Source organism: Fusarium subglutinans (assembly GCF_013396075.1).
Source record: "Fusarium subglutinans strain NRRL 66333 chromosome Unknown NRRL66333_c0000206, whole genome shotgun sequence".
In the NCBI taxonomy this organism is placed as follows: Eukaryota; Fungi; Ascomycota; class Sordariomycetes; order Hypocreales; family Nectriaceae; genus Fusarium; species Fusarium subglutinans.
In genome coordinates this window covers 20,179-39,928 of record NW_023502269.1, presented here as the reverse complement: position 1 = coordinate 39,928, position 19,750 = coordinate 20,179, and the positions used below count along the sequence as shown (strand labels likewise).

The 19,750-nt window shown below is 49.2% G+C and overlaps 10 protein-coding genes across 10 annotated transcripts; 6 read left to right on the top strand and 4 right to left on the bottom strand.

The window, feature by feature from the left end:
• Window positions 1-770: 770 nt before the first annotated feature.
• On the top strand, window positions 771-4,507 carry FSUBG_11172 (asparaginase precursor; the record flags this gene model as incomplete). Its single annotated transcript, XM_036675826.1, has 4 exons — window positions 771-914; window positions 982-2,527; window positions 3,094-3,233; window positions 3,296-4,507. The coding sequence occupies 4 exons, from the start codon at window positions 771-773 to the stop codon at window positions 4,505-4,507; spliced, it is 3,042 nt and encodes a 1,013-aa protein (XP_036533351.1).
• Window positions 4,508-5,036: 529 nt separating this feature from the next.
• Window positions 5,037-5,586, bottom strand: FSUBG_11171 (TIM17-mitochondrial inner membrane import translocase subunit; the record flags this gene model as incomplete). The annotated part of the gene is made up of 2 exons (XM_036675825.1): window positions 5,037-5,426; window positions 5,518-5,586. The coding sequence occupies 2 exons, from the start codon at window positions 5,584-5,586 to the stop codon at window positions 5,037-5,039; spliced, it is 459 nt and encodes a 152-aa protein (XP_036533350.1).
• A 595-nt stretch (window positions 5,587-6,181) lies between these two features.
• FSUBG_11170 (GCN5-related n-acetyltransferase (GNAT) domain protein) lies at window positions 6,182-6,894 on the top strand (the record flags this gene model as incomplete). The annotated part of the gene is made up of 2 exons (XM_036675824.1): window positions 6,182-6,572; window positions 6,653-6,894. The coding sequence occupies 2 exons, from the start codon at window positions 6,182-6,184 to the stop codon at window positions 6,892-6,894; spliced, it is 633 nt and encodes a 210-aa protein (XP_036533349.1).
• Window positions 6,895-7,641: 747 nt separating this feature from the next.
• On the top strand, window positions 7,642-9,189 carry FSUBG_11169 (leucine Rich repeat domain protein; the record flags this gene model as incomplete). Its single annotated transcript, XM_036675822.1, has 1 exon — window positions 7,642-9,189. The coding sequence occupies one exon, from the start codon at window positions 7,642-7,644 to the stop codon at window positions 9,187-9,189; it is 1,548 nt and encodes a 515-aa protein (XP_036533348.1).
• A 952-nt stretch (window positions 9,190-10,141) lies between these two features.
• Window positions 10,142-10,977, bottom strand: FSUBG_11168 (phosducin family protein; the record flags this gene model as incomplete). Its single annotated transcript, XM_036675821.1, has 2 exons — window positions 10,142-10,859; window positions 10,913-10,977. 2 exons carry the CDS (start codon window positions 10,975-10,977, stop codon window positions 10,142-10,144), a joined length of 783 nt encoding a protein of 260 aa, XP_036533347.1.
• A 517-nt stretch (window positions 10,978-11,494) lies between these two features.
• FSUBG_11167 (40s ribosomal s27) lies at window positions 11,495-12,032 on the top strand (the record flags this gene model as incomplete). The annotated part of the gene is made up of 3 exons (XM_036675820.1): window positions 11,495-11,497; window positions 11,737-11,799; window positions 11,850-12,032. The coding sequence occupies 3 exons, from the start codon at window positions 11,495-11,497 to the stop codon at window positions 12,030-12,032; spliced, it is 249 nt and encodes an 82-aa protein (XP_036533346.1).
• A 2,056-nt stretch (window positions 12,033-14,088) lies between these two features.
• On the top strand, window positions 14,089-14,745 carry FSUBG_11166 (ribonucleotide reductase inhibitor; the record flags this gene model as incomplete). Its single annotated transcript, XM_036675819.1, has 1 exon — window positions 14,089-14,745. One exon carries the CDS (start codon window positions 14,089-14,091, stop codon window positions 14,743-14,745), a length of 657 nt encoding a protein of 218 aa, XP_036533345.1.
• A 234-nt stretch (window positions 14,746-14,979) lies between these two features.
• Window positions 14,980-16,536, bottom strand: FSUBG_11165 (uncharacterized protein; the record flags this gene model as incomplete). Its single annotated transcript, XM_036675818.1, has 2 exons — window positions 14,980-16,213; window positions 16,301-16,536. The coding sequence occupies 2 exons, from the start codon at window positions 16,534-16,536 to the stop codon at window positions 14,980-14,982; spliced, it is 1,470 nt and encodes a 489-aa protein (XP_036533344.1).
• A 413-nt stretch (window positions 16,537-16,949) lies between these two features.
• On the top strand, window positions 16,950-18,308 carry FSUBG_11164 (aspartyl-tRNA(Asn) glutamyl-tRNA (Gln) amidotransferase subunit A; the record flags this gene model as incomplete). Its single annotated transcript, XM_036675817.1, has 1 exon — window positions 16,950-18,308. The coding sequence occupies one exon, from the start codon at window positions 16,950-16,952 to the stop codon at window positions 18,306-18,308; it is 1,359 nt and encodes a 452-aa protein (XP_036533343.1).
• Window positions 18,309-18,870: 562 nt separating this feature from the next.
• FSUBG_11163 (pre-mRNA-splicing factor 38A) lies at window positions 18,871-19,650 on the bottom strand (the record flags this gene model as incomplete). Its single annotated transcript, XM_036675816.1, has 1 exon — window positions 18,871-19,650. The coding sequence occupies one exon, from the start codon at window positions 19,648-19,650 to the stop codon at window positions 18,871-18,873; it is 780 nt and encodes a 259-aa protein (XP_036533342.1).
• Window positions 19,651-19,750: the final 100 nt, after the last annotated feature.

The window sequence follows — 19,750 nt, the reverse complement described above, 5'->3', positions numbered from 1 at the left end:
TGCATTTACATATCAAATTTTGGTCCCGCCCAGATTCATCCCCCGCTTTGGACACTGCCTCTTCAGTGGGTCAAACGTCGCTCCGATCCGCTGGAACACACTAACCATTTAAGGCTGAGCAATGGCCAAGCCCCTCTCGTGCTTGATGCCTTGGTGTAGATGCATCCAATCTCAAGATTGTTTCGAGAGGGTAGAACAGTCAACAGTGTTTTGTGTAACGTTGAAATACTTGCCCTTTCAATCCAAGCACTTGCACAATAACACGATAAAAAGACAACGAGCAGTTCCAAAGCCTAGGTTTTCCGTTCCTGAATGTAGTGCCTATCTTGGTTGATCATCACTTTTCTGACGCTAGTCGATAAGCAGACATCGATCGGCATTTGAGATCCTAGCCGATGCACAGCCCTCTTTCCCCCTCACCACCAACCCCAACATCATCTCACCTCTCTGCCCCTATCATTCCGCCATCATTTGAGTATCATCCTCGCCTTTGCTCCGTACCCTCCGCAGATCCCCACCCCGGCATACGGAGCAGAATCGGCGGAGGTCCGAATTTCATCCGGCTTCACCGGGGTCATACAGTCGTTGTCCCAGCAGTTACACTTTGACACATTCCAAAAAATTCATACACTCGAAGTATTTGTGGCTACGGCTAATTATCACATGATTCATATTGACCGCATTCCCTGAGGCTATCCTCTCCGGACTTCATCGTTCAATACACCCTCTCCATTTCAGATCACAACGTCCTCATTTAAGAACCAGCCACCATGCTTGAAGAACCTCAGACCGCTCCTAAGTCGCTGTCAGCGCGGAAGCGATCTAAGGCGTCCGAAGAAGACGAAGAGGAACGGAGTAAGAAACGATCAAGAGGCCGCCCACGCCTTGACACCAGAGATGAGACGGCTCAAGATGTGAGTTCATGCGATGAGCCAAGCTCTTCACTCTGCCTAATCTCATTCTGACTAACAATTTCCGCAGCGTCGTCGAACGCAGATCCGACTGGCGCAAAGGGCCTATCGCAATCGCAAGGATACTGCAATTACGACCCTTGAGGACAAAGTCAAGGATCTTGAAGATGCTAATGAAAACATGAGCAAAGAGTTCATGAACTTTTTTGACTTTGTCCTCTCCCAGGGAATGCTGGAAGGTGCACCTGAAGTTGCAAGACGTCTTAATGATACAACCCGCAAGTTTCTCTCACTCACAAGGAAATCTGCCGATGACTCAACCCGCGATGGCATCGAAGACACTCCAGCCTCTGAGCAAGCACAAGAGCAAGTTGTATCACAGCCCCCAGGACGGCACCCATCTGGCTCCGACTCTAGCACTTCTGACTCGGGGAGTGGTGAATACATGCTACAGAACCCACCTGGCTTTAGCGTTCCTCAAGAGAAGAGCCTGTCTACTCCACGAAGACCGGACGCCACTATACGGCAACAGGCTACGCCCCCGCTGAACCTGCCTTACGAAATCATCACAATGCCAACTACAGACAATGCCAGTTTCCCGGTTTACGACACGCAAACGACAATCAGTTTCGAGCAAAATCCTTTCCTTCAATCACCCTTTCCCAACGTCCATTCGCCAACCAGTTATGCGCCCCAAGAACGCAGTTTTGGTCGCCGCCTTCAGAGAGCAACTTTGGAGGCTGGTCTGAGGTTGGCATCGATGGCCAACCCACCTCCTCATCGATATGCTGAGGTCTTTGGATTTTGTCTACTATTCGAGCCCAGGGAGTCTATCATCCGCCGCATATCTAACACATTGGCAAGAGTGAGCCAGGAATCAATGTTTGTCTGGAGGTATCCTTTCACGAACCTGGGTGGTGCTGGGACTTTCTTCCCAAGTAATGGAGAAGCCGGGGGAAATACAGCACTAGGAGCCAACGGGAACGCGATACCGCTAGGAAACCAAGGGTTGACACAGCATATGAAGCCACATGAGATGACTGGGTTTTCAATAGGCCCTTTCAACCCAGAAGTTGAAGCGGCCAAAGGTGATCACATTGACACTCGCATGCGAATGATGTACCAGGGATTTGAAGGGGACTTCTTCGATGCAGATGAGGTGGAAACATATCTACGTCAACGGGGTATCGTGATACCTGCTAACGTGGATTTTGTTGATGCTGAGATTGATATGGGCTCGTTTGACGAAACCCCAGATCTTTCGGGCTTAGGGACGAACAGCAGCTTCTTCGGAACGCAGCAACCCCCTGCATCAAGCCAAGCGCCTTATATGCCGTCTCAGCAAGCCACAAGTGACATATCGAGTATGTGGCAAAGCACGATACCTACCACCATCGCTACCACCACAGCGTCATTGACACAAACTTCTCTCATGGCGCCTGCAATGAGCGTTGACTTCATCAACATTATGCCAACAGTTGAGTCAACCAACCCTGGGCAGTTTGGTGCAGGGATGGGATCTCTCACAGATTCATCATATTTTCCTCGATATTGGGCCACAGATGCCAGTTGGATGAAGACAAAAGTGACGATGGACGTGAATAGACTAGTAGCAGGTGAGTTCCTTCAACTTGTGTTATGAAGGCAGTAACTAATCAAGTATAGAAATGACAAGCAGGGCAGTCTGTTTAGGTCGCACGCCAGGCTTACGACCAAGGGATATAGACAGAGCAGTTAAGTCGTCTATTGTACTGGCTCAGGCATAATGCCACAGTCCCGGTTTGCTTGCCATTGGTCACTATAATCTTGGACGTTTAACTCCGATATGATTGAAAAAGAGCCTATGAATGTTGGCGCATTTGCATGGTGTTAGGGCAGCATAAGACTCCTGTTAAACTCTGGGAATCGATTGAAGAAATATTCATGTACAATATTATGGGCTTATATCCTTGAAAACTCTTGTCTACAACGTTTTAAATAAAAAGACGGTAATGTTATTCTCAAAATATGCCAATATCTCCTCTTATTATCTGGATGAGTCCATGTTGGGTTTGATCACGAGTGGGGCTCTGTATATGTCGTAATGCTCATCTTTAGCAATCAGTGAGGGGAGATTGTCTAACCCTTGACATTTCACTATCTTGGTTTTTAACCTGCAATAACTTGGTTATGACCACCAAAGATGGACTACAGAGCCCTCAAGAGCAAACAAAACCGAGACTGAAGCCTCGCCTGGTCATTCACGGAGGCGCAGGTAATATAAAGCGCGATACGTACCCGCCGCAACAGTTTCGGGCTTATCGTAAAGCTCTTGTTGACATTGTGAGTTCATACACGGTAGCATGAGAAGTCCCATATTCTCAAGTATCTAATTGGACTTTTAGGTCACCAGAGCGGACCAGTACATGAGAAGTCATGAGGTAGTCTCAGAAAAGTCACCCAAGAAGCTCCCTTCAGCTTTAGATACCGCAACCTTCGCAGTCCGTCTTCTGGAGAACAATCCCCTATTCAACAGCGGACACGGCGCTGTGTTCACTCGTGATGGAGTCATTGAACTTGAGGCCTCAGTCATGGTATCCCGTGGTTATAAGAAGCGAGGTGTCGGTGTCATGGGTCTCCGCCATGTGAAGAATCCCATCCTCCTAGCACGAGCAATGCTTGAACATGGCGAAGACGACCTGGAGGCGAATCCCCGAGGAGTCAGCTCAGGCGATCTTGATGTCCCATCCGCGCAGGGACATACACAGCTCTATGGAAAGGCCGCCGAGCAACTCGCGCAACAGTATGGACTAGAGCTTGTCGACCCTAGTTACTTCTTTACCCAACGTCGTTGGGATGAGCATATCCGGGCTCTCGAGAAAGAGAAGAAAGGTCTGGGGCAAGCAACCTGGAGTGCGACTGAGTATCTACCTCAAGGGACATGCGGCGCAGTAGCCCTTGATCAAGATGGTGTGATCTGCGCGGCAACCAGTACAGGAGGTCTGACAAATAAGCTCACTGGTCGTATTGGTGACAGGCCTACAATTGGGTCAGGCTTCTGGGCAGAGGAATGGACCGAGGATGGTGATCCGACCGGGTCGTCCACGTGGGGTCGCTTGAAGAAAGCCATGACCGAGTCGGGTCCCTCACTGGTGCTCAGCGATGTTCTGAGAGGAACATTGGCAGACTGCTTTCCGACTCCTGTGACATATACTCCCCTCGAGCTCAGTGGTAAACGAGTCTCAACCACGAGGTCCATTGGCGGCTCTGGAACTGGTAACGGCGATTCCTTTCTGAGGACAAATGCGCTACGAACCCTTGCAGCTATGGCGAGGTGGAAACCAGAGTCAGGTTCCAAGGCTGTGACTCATATTGCAGGCCCAGGCGGAGAGCTGGAAAGAAGTGCGAGTGATAGATGGCGCCGGACAGGTGAGGGTGAAGGCGGTGTCATTGGCATCGAGAGTGTTGTCGTTCGCGATTCACATGGCCAAGTCATTGAGACTCGGTCTGAAGTCCTAATGGATTTCAACTGCGGTGGCATGTTTCGAGCCTGGATTGATGACGAGGGAAATCCCCAAATGAGCATCTTTAGCAATGAGCCGTCGAGTGACTTATAGACAAGCGAAAGCAATGAGCGCCCATAGAGTGAACAGGAATGTCATTTATATTCGTTCTGTACCCAATCCACGATAAATAAGCGCAGTATAAATATCTGCAGCAGGAATTTCCCATTCCTATATCTCTTGGACCTGCAGGTCCACGTGCACTCCCAAGTTCTCTTCGTCGCTTGGTATAATACACAGTCGCTCTTCTTTTCCTCATCAGACATAAGTTAGCCTGTATTCGCAAGAAGTATGGCAACTCCATCGCTAAACCAGATTCCACCTTCCCGAAACCCTTCCGATATCTTGTTCTATTATACATGGAACGCCGACCCGATGCAAATTGAAAGGATTAAAACGTCTGCCAGATTTTCGTTCGTGGTGATGGTGGTATTGGTGCTTAAAATACAAGAGGCATGGCTCTTCGAAAGCCCGACCCGGAGAATTTGTTCGTCGTGGTGGTGGTGGAGTTGAGAGTGGGGGAGTCGAAGGTTGTTCGATCGTCATTTATCGATCATAGTATTTCGTTTCGTCAGATGCTGGCTCACAGAGTAGCCTCCTGAGGTGGAGGCTGAGGAGCTTCTAACTTGGTGCTCCCAGCAAGCATCTTAGAGAAACCAATACCGACACCCTCGATGACGGCAAGAAGAACAGCACAACCGATAGCACCGTTTCGAGCGGCTTTGTAACCACCTCGGATGGCGAGAGAGCCACCAGTGAAGAAACCAGCAATAATAGCGTTGTAAGGATCCTCCTTCTGGCGAACACCCTTCACAGCGCAGTCGAACGTTGAGAAGAGACCACCCCAGACACCAAAGTTACCACCGAGAACCGGGGCGCGCATCTTGATGGCTGTGATGGCGCCAATGCGTCGCTCGCCATAGGGAGAGTTGCGGAAGCCCTTGATTCCGTGCCAGATAGTACCGCCAATAGCCTAGCGAGGCAAATGTTAGCTGTGTCCCGGTTTACGCTCATCGCAATTGTCGCTGTAATCGATCGTCAACAGCACGAAGGGCTAAACTTACGCCCATGCAAAAAGCACCACCAAAGTCATTGAGAATGACCCAAGGGCAGGGGTCTCGTCCGTGATCCATGGCTGACTATGTGTATGAAAGTTGTGATGGTGGGGGAGGGCGAGGGTTCGAGGGCGAGGCTGATGACGGCGAGGTTTGGATTTGAAAAATGTGAGGTCGCCGTCAAAGGTTGCGGCCAACCGGACCTTGAATCGCGCAACGAGTGAATTTTTCGGTGGCGGCTGTTGGATTATCCGAGTATCGATAACGGTTTAAACCGGCCTCGGCAGCTCGAAGCTTCCATCATGACCTGCCATCAATCACTCCTACATCTAAAGATGAAGCGAAGAGGATACAGTTCAAAGTTGGACTCAGAATAAGCTCTCAACTAAAATTTCATTCCGTGAGAGTTTGTATCTTCTTTTATGCGATTCTAGAGCTGTTTGTTGGGGTACTCCTCGTTTCCTTACCAGGATTTCGTCAATATTGTCCCAGATCCCGTTCCAGCCGACAGCGGAGCAGGAGCTCAACGACATGCCTATTCAGGCTCGCCGAAGATTGACGTGAAGTCGTAAACCCATGTAAATGTAGAATACGACGGAGCCGGCATTTACTTAGGTAGCAACATCTTGTGCCCATCAATGTAAATGTTTCCCACCATCGCCAACTGTGCACCATGCCTCTCAAAGTCCTGCCAGCTACCGAAGTCGATGCTTATAGAGCTGCGGCCATTGAGACCGTCGCCTATGGCCCGAGTCCAGTAAGCGCAGTGTTGTTTCCAGGAGGGAGAGCTTCTGAGTCCTCAACAAGAGTCGCGGATCTTATTGCTTCTCTCCGGAAGGACGCGGCCTGTCGATGGGCTAAAGTCATTGATACTGATATAGACAAAGAGGAAGACCAGATGATTGCCTTTGCTGTGTGGTATATCTGGGAGACTCCACCAACAGAGGAGCAACATTATTTCCCTTCTTATCGGGGACCGAGCTGTAATGCGGAAGCATGCGAACTCTTCTTCGGAGGCATGGACAATATGAGGGTGAACTACATGAAAGGAAAGCCATATGTTTGTATGTCTCAATGTTGAATCTTGTATTAGATGTGTTCTCTGACTCGCCAAAACCCTTAGATCTGAAACTCCTACATACAGACCCGAAGCACCACAGACGTGGAGCAGCCTCCCTGTTGCTCAATTTGGGCCTTGTGGAAGCTGATCGTCTGGGCGTTCCAGCATGTTTAGAATCTTCAGTGCAAGGACGAAAGCTTTATGAGAAATTTGGCTTCGAGGAAGTTGATAGCCATAAGTCTGACTTTTCAAGCTGGGGTGGTCCATCAGATGTCACAGTTCCTCTGATGATCCGCCCTGTTGGAGGTCGGCCAATTAATAAATAGAGCCAGTGAATGGCAAGCCGATGAGGCAATCGTTTTGAAAATGGAGTACATACATAGCTAGCACAGACATTTGGTGCGATATATATACACCGGTAGTGTAGTTTGTCGCCTTGCTCATTCATTCGGCATTGTTGATCGGCTTTTCGAGCAGGCATTTATATGTGGTCATTCTACCTATAAGATTTTCAATGAGAAAAAAGAGTTCAATCGTATTGCAGGTTTCATTGTGGTCATTTTAGTGACCCGGCTGTGAGGAAGTTCGTGTCCAATCCCTTTCATTCCAAGAAATGAGCCATAACAGAAGACTGCCGCGATGGCCCTGCCAGGATCAGATTCAACTCAAAAGAACGACTTTTCAATAAATATTAGACGGAAACGATGAGAAGACAGAAAAGGAGGCGAGAACACACTTATCAGATTGCCGTTATCTGATCATCTTATCAATAGGTCGTGTTCACTGATGGAATCCTCGTGAGGACCCGACCCTGAAACCGCCGGCTCGTTAGGGGCCGAGTGGCTGGCAATGGCACGTGCGCACCCAGTAACGGAAAGGTTCATGGCAGGTTCAGTGCGTCAGTGGGGCAATTGAACCCTGTATTCCATTAGGTTTCCATCGTCACTCTGCCTCCAGTGTCAAGTCGAGTCGCGTTGGACAAGCCAGGTCTTAGTTTTTGCACCACTTCAAGTCTTTTTTTATGTGTTCTCGAGTAACATCAGTTTGAAGAATATCATCTTTATATATCGCCAATGTCGTCGGAAGAATTATCTCTGCCTATTCTCCCCGCTGTGTCGTGGGACGAACAATCGCAGACCTTCAGCAACAATCCTCGGAAACGCGTCCGCAATGCCGCTTCAAAGCACGCGCCATCCTCAACTTTCAACAATTCAAGTGATCCCGCCGTATTCTCCAGTGATGATGACCCAGCATTGGACAATTATGTAGAGGGGAGACGAAAGAAGAGATACATTGGTTCATGGTTTCAGCAACACCCCACCTCTTCCGACTCAACCTTCAGTGAGATTCACGTCCCCAAACAGAGGCGTCAGTGGACGCGACAGGCAGACAGTGGTGTCTTCCTCGGCAGTGATGGCAATGAGAGCGATGTACTAGAAACAGTACCCGAAGTTCCAAAGCCCAGACTTCCACAACTTGATCGCGTCGTGCGCCGCGTCTCAAGAGCTGAACAAGTTGCGCGTGACAGAGTCCGTGCCTGTCTTGACGCGGGCGAAGAGACAATCGACTTTTGGTCGTTGGGACTGGAAGATGTCTCAAATGATACAATCAGTCCTTTGTCGCAGTTGACCTGCATCCCTGTCGTGACCAAGGATGTTGCCTTCGAGCAGAAGGATCCCGAGCTTAAGATATATATGGCACAGAACCGGTTGACTCGGGTTCCTGGTGCCATCTTCGATCTAACGCATCTCACAATCCTGAGCCTCCGCCATAACAAGCTCACCGAACTTCCCCCCGCTGTTGCGAAACTTCATCATCTGAAGGAACTCAACGTATCACATAATCGTTTACGGCATTTGCCCGTAGAGTTGCTGGAGCTTTTCGCACCAGATAGCAAACTTGACAAACTTGTTGTCCATCCTAATCCATTCTGGCAACCAAATGAGAGCCTGGAATCGACAGATGCTCAACTGAGCAAAACACTCTTCTTCCAGGCCGAGGCCGGAGCGTCGCCAACGCCACGTTTAGTGAGTCGTGCACTAGGTCGAAGTCCTCTGCAGCTCTCGGACAGCACGGGAAGGATTCTTTCAGACTTCAAATTCCCAATAGACCATACAAAACTCATTCTGCCCGTTGATGAAGGAGAGCCTGAGTTTTGCCCATCGTCCTCAGTCTCATCCATGACAGAGTCACAACGTCTCGAAGGTGCAAGCCGCGTGCCTAGCCTTCTCGAGACAGCTCTTCGAGCCTGTTATTCCAGTACTCAGCTTTCGGAGATGCCGTACTACATGCCAGAAGGCCTCAACCATCTCAGGAAACTCCTGGAGCGAGCACAAAGACAGAAAGAGGCTGGCGGATTGTCATGTTCACGCTGTCAAAAATTAATGGTCATTCCCACCACCAAGTGGGTTGAATGGCGAGAAGTTCGGGCTTGTAACAGGGCCAGCCACGATAACTCAGCTTTCGTACGGATGACACCGTTGAGTATGGCAGAAGGCGAGAGGACGATACCGTTTGTCAATCGAGGATGCTCATGGCGATGCCGCCCGGAAGATATTGATAAGAGCAGCTGGGGGCTGCCGAGTGGAAATCTTGTCACAGTGACAAATGAAGAAAGCTAGCAAGCATATTTGGATAATTGGCGTTGTAAGGAGAAGCAGACTGAACAGGGCTTTTATGATACCTTGCATTATCTTTTCTTAAACATACAGGCCTGCCTCGCACGCGTGCTAACTTCGCTGATACTTACAGGAGAATCGCTAAGGCTAGGATGTGTCACTCCTCGCGGACTTGGTCACTTACACCCTTGGTCAGATCACAACCTGCCCCCTGTCTCTTTCAAGTGCATGCATGCACACCACCTACTCCGTAGTAATCCCGGCAACCCAGATCAGCAAGACAAGCAAGCTTTGACCTTTGTTATCTCTTGGCCTGCAAGGGTCACCTTGTGCATCCTGTCTGTAGGGGAAGTGGCTCAGTATTACAACAGATTCTTGATACGACAAGCATATGCCGTAAAACCCTACTGATACAACGAGTATTCAAAACTCCCCTGAAAGCATCCCTATTACAAGTACTGCCGTTTCTGGGGGCTTTGTCTTGTAGGAAGATCATATGCTGGTAGCCTCAGCTATCAGACGATCTCACTGCCCACAGCACGTGGTGATAGAAGGCTTGGGAATGATATGGTATTTTGTTATGCGTGTTTACTGCGCTCATGCATGGGCCTCTTGTTTCCCAACTCTTGAACAATGTCCCGTCTTGGACTTGTCATGTAGCAAGGACAAATAATGTACGAAACTGTCCCTCACTGGCATATACAGTTTCCTTCCCCGTCTTGCCTGGTTGAGCATGTGGTTTTTGAGGCTCTGGAAATACTGGAGAGTGAAAGCCCGATCTTTCTTGAAGAGCTGTCATGAGTCAGGACCGCACAGGCCTTCTGTCACATCTGACAAGAACTATAGCAACATCCATTGCGGCCTTGCGTTGGGACATTGAGACTTGCACCTTGTCTGACGCTAGCCAATCCAATGGTCACTTCAACCAAAGCCACGGATTCTCTTCATAGCGCGTTTAATCCCAGTCATCATCCTCACTGTCAACGTTCCGTGACCTTCCAGCCGTTCCCGTCTTGATAGATTTGCCAGCCAATCTCTCCTCCTCAGCGTCCTCAGCAGCTTGCCTGCGCTTGACAATCCGCATGTCGGAATCAGGTACAGCACCGACTTCGACCAAGAGATTGTCAATCTGTTGCATGGTTGTTCGGACGCCTCCAATTGTTGCCAATGTTACAATCTGCTTAACAATATCCCCCTTGTTATATACCAGGATTGTTGGGCAGTTTCGATCGGGATAGTTCTCAATGGCCTGGCTCGCTCGGATCTCACAGAACTTGATCTCGCCGTACTCCCTCGCAGCTTGTCTCCATAGCTCAGTCAAGACTCGCGACTCAACATTGTTGCCCATTGAAGATGTCAAGTTGACAAAAACCGGTCCATTTTGTGATGCGTCGGTGACTTCGCGTTGATACTCGGGTTTCGATAGAGGATATACACTTCCATGCAAAGCCTTCTTTTGTAGGCTGTTCAGCTCGGCCATGCGCTTTTGGCGATATTGCTCCAAGAAAGCTTCATCTTCGTCGTCTTCAAGTTCGTCCAACTCGTCGAGGTCTTTGCCTTCCAAGCGATTCTCATGTGCCAATCTTCGTCCTTCAAGAATAGCCTCCTCAATCATAGGAGTCGGGCTGGGGGGCTTCTCAGGAATAACTCCATGTTTTCGAAGAATATCATTCCTATGGCGGGGTTTGAGCTAACTCATGAGTATGGAGGGGTAGCAGAGAATTACCATTCTGTGTCTGCATTTGGGTCGTCAATAGGGACATTGATGCGTTGTTCTAGCGGGTTAGACATTTTGAGAGACAGAAGAAATAGCAGGATCTCTTCAAAAAGTCTCCTCAGTACAATTTGTATTGTCTAAAAATAGTAGCCTACGACCGACTGACGCAACTCAACTTCAGGCTCCTCCTAATCACTGACTGGCTTACGTACAGATAGATACAGGCAGCTAACAAAGCTCTCGATGCATAACTCGCATTAACCCCTCCAAGCACATCTCGCCTGCACAGCTCCACCCGGTTCTATGTTACACCGAACTACGGAGTACAGATACCCTACTAGAGGTAGCCACAATTACCTCTTTTTTTTTCCTGTCACGTGCGAGGAAGTTACAACCCTATCGCGCTTACCTGATTAGGCAACGGAATCCGCCCAGAGGCAAGAGGCAGTCGTTCCCCTCAGAGCCACCGAACTTTTCCTCGCTTACCTCCTTCCCACCCACCTTGCGAGCCTCAAATCTGATCCCGGATTTCGTCAAGCTTTCCCATTCTCGCAAGAAACCGACAAGACTTTTTCGAGAAAATCAGACAAGATGGTAAGCGACTGCCTTTTTCTGACGCACTTTACGATGGACCTACGATGGGAGATGGATGGACGACGACCACGTGTGTGAAACAACGTGAAAAGCATCGACCTCGAAAAGATCTTGCTGCCCGTGGCAAAAGTATCAATTTGATGGACCACGACATCGATGGCACAAGGGATGATGGATTGGACACGCAAAGGATATACGCAAGTTGATGGAACAAGCTGGCTGACTCTCCGCCTTTTCAGGTTCTCGCCGTTGATCTTTTGAACCCTTCCCCGGCCGCCGAGGCCAAGAAGCACAAGCTCAAGGTACGATGCATCGACAAATTTTCATGACGACAAAACTCTAACAATACTAGACCCTCGTGCCCGCCCCTCGATCCTTCTTCATGGACGTCAAGTGCCCCGGATGCTTCACCATCACCACCGTCTTCTCTCACGCCCAGACCGTCGTCATCTGCCAGGGATGCACCACTGTCCTCTGCCAGCCTACCGGTGGTAAGGCTAGATTGACCGAGGGCTGCTCTTTCCGACGGAAGTAAACTGCTTCGCGGCGGTTTTATCTCCTTGGGTACTCATGACTCTTACGGTTCAACTCATGGTGGTCATCTCGGATCTGCAAAAACACAACCTCGACATGGACGGATAGAACAAACCGACGTTGCGAACATTTACCAAAAACCTCTTTGCAGATAGAAGATGGGGCACCCAGAATAGGGGCGTTTGGGGTCTCCGGATATCTTGCATGGCACATCATTCTTCTTTTTGTTTTTCCGTTGCGCGCCTTGTACTAAAGAGTCTTCTCGAGGCAGGAAGGGAAAAAAAGCACTGCATGGGTGGAAAGCAGGAGAAAGCCTTCACGAGTGTCCGGACTGGCCTGGCTAGGCTAGCTGGACACGAGGACGTGGAACTGCTGGTTGATGATCGCTTCATACCCGGGTGCAGTGGGTAGCGGAGGATGGTCACTGTGCTTTTGCGAAATTCACAATGGTTTCCACATCACCTTCTTGTTGACGTGAATGTTTCTAGTCGATGCGATTGAGTTGTGATGCTATCGTGCCTGTCGTAGAGCACACTGCTGTTAATGATGCTATGACTTCTCGATTTCTTGATCATCTTTGCCGACCACACTCCTAACCAGAGCTATCTCTGTTGAGTTGAATCTACTTTACGATGATTGGTGATATACGGCGTCATCGACAGTAGCCTAGGCCCCTCCTCCTAGCAGTTTGCCTGGCCGTCGACTCACTCGACCCGTAGAGGCTTATCCGCTCTGTCGCCCAGGAATGCCTAAGGCAACTCAACTAAGCAATATTAATGTTAACTAATTTTTCATGAGAACCTGGGGAACCAATTACCCCGCAAAATGCTGTTTGAAGGTATTTTGCCTCAAGCTGAATGCATTGTAATTTGTAGTTCGAGTCATAGTTAATTAGGATTGGATGGAATGAGACTTGATAGGATCCAAACTTCAGAACATATGGTATCAAATAGAATGGATTTCCTGATAATTTCAGCTCAATCTCATGATAAAAACTCCAACGTACACCATGAAAGTATTGAGCGTGAAAGACACTAGTACATTGTTACAATTGATGATCTTGTATGTCATGTGACAGCCTCGTGTGACAATATACCCGAGTCGGTAAAGTCTTTTATCTTGCCTTGAGTTTACCATGGACGGCAAATTCGAAGTGGAGCTTCAACAATGTTACATAAAGCAATTCAAGTTCGGCGTTGTCGATCCTGAAATTGCTAGAACTTGCATGCTTGCCTAGCTTGCCAGCTTACCAGCTTGCCTTCGGGTGTCGGTTTGCCACCGCCTTGCCTCCGTCTGCACCCTTGCTGATGTTTGGGGGGGAAGTGCAGGATCAAGCCATTCCGATAGAATTACGGATACTTCTTAAATGTTCAGTCTCCCATATTGACCTAGTTTTATATGAATAAAACTAAAACTTACTCCGTATGTAAATTTTGAATTGTGTGCGACTACATAGCATCCACCGGCGTTTCCGTCTCTTCCCTCAATACAGAGAGGCTGATGACACAAAAGTGCACCTTATCGGATGACTCAGCAGACCAATAGCCAAATCTCCAATTATCAATTTACACGAAAGCGGCACGACAAGATGGCGTCAAAACGCGGGAGCCCGGGTTCCACAGTGAGAAATTGCTGTTAAATGATTGGACTGTCAAGGCCGCTTTGGGGATCGTCGCTGTCTTGGGGCAGGACAGGGGCGCTTCGCTTTCTTTGACCCTGTTCTTTTCCTCACCCCAGCAACAAGCCAATATTGGCCTTCGACTTGTTTCACGCAGAAGCCCCCTCTTCGCTCTGTTCTCCTTTTGAACCCTTGTTTACTCCCCTCGATTGCGACGTCATCTGCGTTCTTACAAGACTCTACGTTTCTTCAATTCTGTCCATTGACAAACTCCCCACTCTACCACTCTTGAACTCTGTTTTTGTGCTTGACTTTCTAGTCACTCGTTGCTTACTGCGATCTTGTCCGCAACGTCGTTCCATCAACATAACAACTATTGACGATTCTTGTTGAATCAATTAACACTACAACTTCACGCCAACTTGCTCCAAATCTTGTCATGTCTACTCCTCGTATCAAGCGTCAATTTGCCGGCGCCTCCGCCGACCCATCTCAACGCCAAATCACTTCTTTCTTCAATGCCCGATCATCCGATGGGTCTGCGATTGCTGAGGCCGACAAGCCCATGCAACCTACTCTTCCTTCAAACGTCCAGGCCAACCTACTTAGTGTCGGTATGCGAGTTCGTAAGTCCGTTCCCGAAGGCTACAAGACAAAGGGCACCAGTGCTTTCAAGCTCTGGACAGACAATGCGCCTGTACACGTTTCTACCGCTACTGCAAAGGCACCTGGCAAGGGTGCTTCCCGAGAGCTTCTCCCCTTCTGCGGAATCAACAAGGTCGGCGGCCTCGACACCCAGCCAGAATTCGAGGATGATGTTCCAGACCTCGATGCTATCCCTGAGCTCACCATGTCGCAAGAGAGTGCGGAGGGCGAGTCGTACGACGGTTCTCGAAAGCGAATTTTCGACGAGGATGACGATGACCTTGACTCGAGCTTTGACATGGGCAACCATGGAAACCCTCGAGTCATGGCTATCCCAGTTTCACGAAAGGGTGCCGGTTTAAGGAGCTTTGGCCAGGACAACCGCAACTCAGGATCTGACTTTGATGAAGCTGATTTCCTCGTCAACCCCGAAATGGATCTGGCCAACTAGGTCGCAGTTTTGTTTATCGGCTCAAGCAGAGCTTTGTATGTTTTCATGTTCACTAGAAGCTATGTCACGGCGTCACAAGCTTTGGGTCAGGCGTTCAGGATTATGATTTATTAATGCTCTAGACCGGCTGTATGTTATTGGAAGGCAAAAGTGCATCGGGACTCGCTGTATGCTGTATGCAAATAAGACAAACCGGTCGTTACAAGACCTACAATTATATCCTTGTCCACCAACTTACATACCAACAAATGGCTCTCGGAATTCTAGCAGATCTCGTTGTCCGTAAAACTCACCAGCTATCGTCAAGATCATGTTAAGAGTTGCACGCAAATTCGCTCGCAGTCGCTGTTTGGCACTCTCCTTTTCAAGATCCTCCTCGTCTTCTGATGTCATTCCATTACTGATCCGAGCAAGTAGTCGTTCTCTTGCTTCCTCGAGGTTCTCCTGGGGCTCATTGGCAGCAACTTCACCTTCTTCAACTTCTGAGTCGGTCGCGATCTCCATGGCCACATCTTCGTCTTCGTCTTCGTCGTCTATCTCACCTTCTTCAGCATCAGGCTTTAGGGGAGATTTTGTTGCAGGTTCCGTGAATTCGAGTGTCTTCTCAGCCTCTTTTCTGGACTCAGTTGGCGTTGGCTCTTCCTCATCCTGCCCAGGGCTGAGAGCACCTTCGACCTCCATATCCTCTGGATCTGCCAGGACTTCTTCATCACTACTGCTTCCATCAACTGCTTCATGGGCCCCTAGCCCGCCCTCTGCAAGCTCCTCCCTTAGAGCCGCCATCTCTGCTAGGCTCCGACCTAAGAGAACTGCTCTGCGACCAAGGTCACGAATCCAGCCAATTTCGGCGTAGTTAAGCTCGCCCTTGTCCGGCATTCTAGCAAGCAGTGCCCAGATCCAACGGCTTGTACGTTCTGGAAGTGTATACCCTTGACGAAGGAATTTACCGCCAAGGAGAATGCGTAAGATGCGTATTGTCGTGTCTTTAGACATAAGGGCGACTTGAAGTGGGTGGGGATCTGTTTCGCGAAGGAGTCGTGACCATGTGGCTATCGCCGCGGACTGATTCTCCGCAGGTGCATCAGTTTTTAGTCGGGCTTTGACGACACGGGAGACAGCGTTGGAGGGAAGATCGGCGTGAAGAATCGAACGTAAGCGGAGGTATTGTTCCATAACCGATGCAAAGTAAGCTTCATTCAGGGCGGCTTCTTCGTAGCTTTCATTGTCGTAGTCATCCGGGTATTCGCCGCCTTCGTAATTGTCATCTTCAGCCGCGTTGTCAGGCTTTGCCATATACGCGCCGTCTTCATACCAGCCTCGAGAATCGCCGACACCATTGTTGTATACACTCCTGTCGATAGATTGCTCGTCTTGTTCTTGATCGTCGTTTCGAAGCTCTGGGGGTAACTGAGGTCCTATTTGAACTTTTGGCGCAACGAGGAGATGGGGGATCCCGTTCGCTTCTTGTCTATAGTACTCACCATATCAGCATCTGTTCTCTGCAGTTTTGCGATCTTCAGCAAAGTCGGCAAACGCGCATAAGGGGGGAACATACCTGACAGAGTTCAAATATGCCATCGCTTCTGAATCATCTTCGAAATCGTCCTCTTCTCCCTCCGGGATCGTGGTTGTATAGCCGTTTCCTGCAAAGACATATTTCTGGCCCCAGGTTGGGTCGATGCCAGAGTTTTGGTGCTGTCGCGTTTTGCCGCCTTGTTTCTTTGGTCGCTTTGGTTGAGGGGCTAATACTTCACCTTCATCAAGGTCCTCGAGATCTCGTTTGGCTGCCATTTTAATATGGTCCTGGTGCTTGTTCGAGCTTGGAGAAATTACCTAGGAGGATGTGATCAGACCCTTGAAAAAGATGGGTTGCAGGTGTCTTATCGATAAGCCGGGAAGCTGCAGCTCATCCCGCTTTTTTGAACATGACCCTCAACTAACACCTTGAGTATAACAATTTCTCATGTTGATAATAAGTCCACCATGAGCGTGTCTCGTGTGCGGCAATTAGCCTACAAATCAGCTCTATCACACAATAAGCCTTGTCCGAAAGTTTATGCATGTCCTGTAACACAATGGCGTTCTCATAGTAACTACAACCACTTTGTTGGTCGCAGTGAGTAACTCATCTTCTTAATCGAACCCAGCTAACAAATACAGCCAAGCTTGCCTCCACAGACCCGAATGCTGATTTCCTTTCCTTCATGTGTAAGGAAGTGAAGTCTTTTACTCTGGCAATCAAGGACAATATCGCAACCGCTGACTTCCCAACACAATGCGCCTCAACCATTCTCTCTTCTCACTCTTCACCCTTCGAAGCTACTGTGGTTCGTCAACTGCGCAAACGCGGAGCAACAGTGGTTGGAAAGACCAACATGGATGAATTCGGTATGGGTTCTCATTCGACAAACTCAGTAAATGGCGCAGTGAGGAATCCCCTAGCCAAGGATGACGAAGTGTCAGCCGGCGGAAGCTCAGGTGGAAGCGCCGTTGCAGTACGACTAGGAGATGCCGACATCGCCCTAGGAACAGATACAGGTGGTTCAATTCGACTGCCTGCAGCGTATACCGGGGTAGTTGGCTACAAGCCTAGTTATGGCATGGTTTCTCGGTTTGGTGTAGTTCCATATGCAAACTCTCTGGATACCGTCGGCTTCTTGTCTAAGGATGTCAAGCCGATACACAACCTCATATTCGAGACTGGCATGCACAACGAACATGACTCTGAGGATCCAACATCACTACCCGCCGCATCTCGAAAACGATGTGCTTCATCAATACCATCCACCCTTCCCGAGCTATCAAGACTAAATATCGGCATTCCTCTTGAATACAATATTGACGAGCTTGACCCTTCTATCCGCGCCGCTTGGGTTTCTGCTGCCTCTGCTCTCGAGGCTCAGGGCGCAACTCTAGTTCCCATCTCTCTACCTTCCACAAAAGAAGCCCTGTGCGCTTACTATGTCCTCGCTCCTGCGGAAGCATCTTCGAATCTCGCCAAGTACGACGGTGTTCGCTACGGAAAGCGCGGTGAAGGTAGCGATGCAGTGGGTGAGACTCTCTACTCTGATACCCGTGGCGAGGGCTTCGGCGAAGAGGTCAAGCGACGAATTCTCCTTGGCACATACAGTCTCAGTTCTGAGGCAATAGACAACTACTTCATTCAAGCCCAAAAGGTCCGACGGATGGTCCAGAAGGATTTTGATCGAGTCTTCCGACTTGACAACCCCCTTTATGAGCCTGCGCAGTTTGACTTGAGTGACATGGCTGAGGCCACCGGAATGGAGGACAAGACTGGCCCTGTTCAGGTGGACTTCATCCTCTCTCCTACAGCGCCAACATTTCCTCCGAGACTGGAAGATCTCAAGCAGCAGAGCAGTGTAGACGTTTACATGAACGATGTCTTTACGGTTCCAGCAAGTTTGGCAGGTTTGCCAGCTGTGAGTGTTCCAGCTAAGGTGGAGGGAAGTCAGTTTCCAACGGGGCTGCAGGTCATCGGACAATTCTGGGACGACCAGAGGGTGCTTCAACTGGCAGAAAAGTTAACATCCCTGGTGGCATGATTGTAAATATATTACAAGCGATGATTTTTATGATATTATTGTACAATAGAACAATTAGACGACAGAAGCATATTGAGCATATCCGAGTAGTTCGCCTATTCCTCCATCAAACTTCCTATTTTGCAATAGATGGGGATCCTTGAGGCGTATCCGGCTAACTGTATGTTTGCCGTGGTCCAGTTTGAAAGGCCCCAATGCCCTATACAACAAGTAGGTGAAGAAGGGTCTGACAAGCATGCAAGAGCCCTAGCTCTGCCTTTCTCGACTTTGGAGTGTCACCCTATCAGCGTGATATGATACGATCTCTTTCGTCTTGTGTCGTTGCTGTAGGCATCCAACACCTGTAGATGCTGCCGGAGATGAGGCATTGCCCACAGATCGAGCTGCGCATGGCGCATTGATGAGCCAGGCAGAAGCTTTGTCGTTCGCTCGCCGCAACGGCACTATCCATAACTCCTTGAAGCGGTTGGAGAGTAGAACCACAAGTTCTGGCTTTTAGTGATGAATTCTGGTGTTTTGCGAGTCAGCTCTTTTGGTTACTGTGCGGAGACAGTCCATCTGATCAAGGTGAGCGACTTCTGCTATTACTTTGACTTCGACTGCGGCTTCGACTCTGACTTCTCCTCTCATCGCGATCAACTTCCATATCGTCTCTATCGGAGATCTCTCCAGATTCTTCTCTTGTTCCGTTCTCTTTCTCTGCTTCGTCCTCTTCCTCCAGAAGATCCTCAAGGTCACCCAGGGGACTGACCCTTGGTTCGAGAATTTCCAAATCTTCCAAAACCTCTCGCTTTGGCATCTTCCAGAGACTTGTACCACATACTCGCTCCTTCGTCAACAGCTCATCCACAAATTCATCCATAAACGTCAACACCACGCCCGCCCTTCCTCTCCGTCGAAGTTTGCGCCTATCCTCAAGGAACGGCTCCAGCATCTCGTACACATCCTTCGCTTTTCTCGTGAGTCGGAAGTAGAAGCACGCAAGCGCGCGCAGGTATTTAAAGGCATCTCCGCCGTATTTCAGGTATTCCATGAGCACTGCATCGCTGGGCGAAAGTTCAAGTAGCTTAAAAGCAAGACACAGGAATGGACTGGGCTTTTGTGTGACACCGTACGTTCCACCAATGAAATTAACATGCTCGACGACGCGATCTACAATATCCGCTTCGTTGAGCGCAAAGCATTGCTCTTTGTAAAAGTATGAGTCGACGATGCGATCCTTGACGGCTTTTTCCATAATAGTCGCGGGATTGAGGCCGTTTGGCGCGACCGATACGTTAGAACCACGCTCATCGAGGAAGCGACGCGCATCGGCGTGAACTGTATCTTTGTTTCTGCTCATTGTGTGGTCGTGGTTTAGAAAGTTGTCGATTGTCGAGGTTGGAGATGGTGGGGACTGTATGAAAGCTTGGTGTTGGAAATCAGTGAAGCTTGGGTCCGAT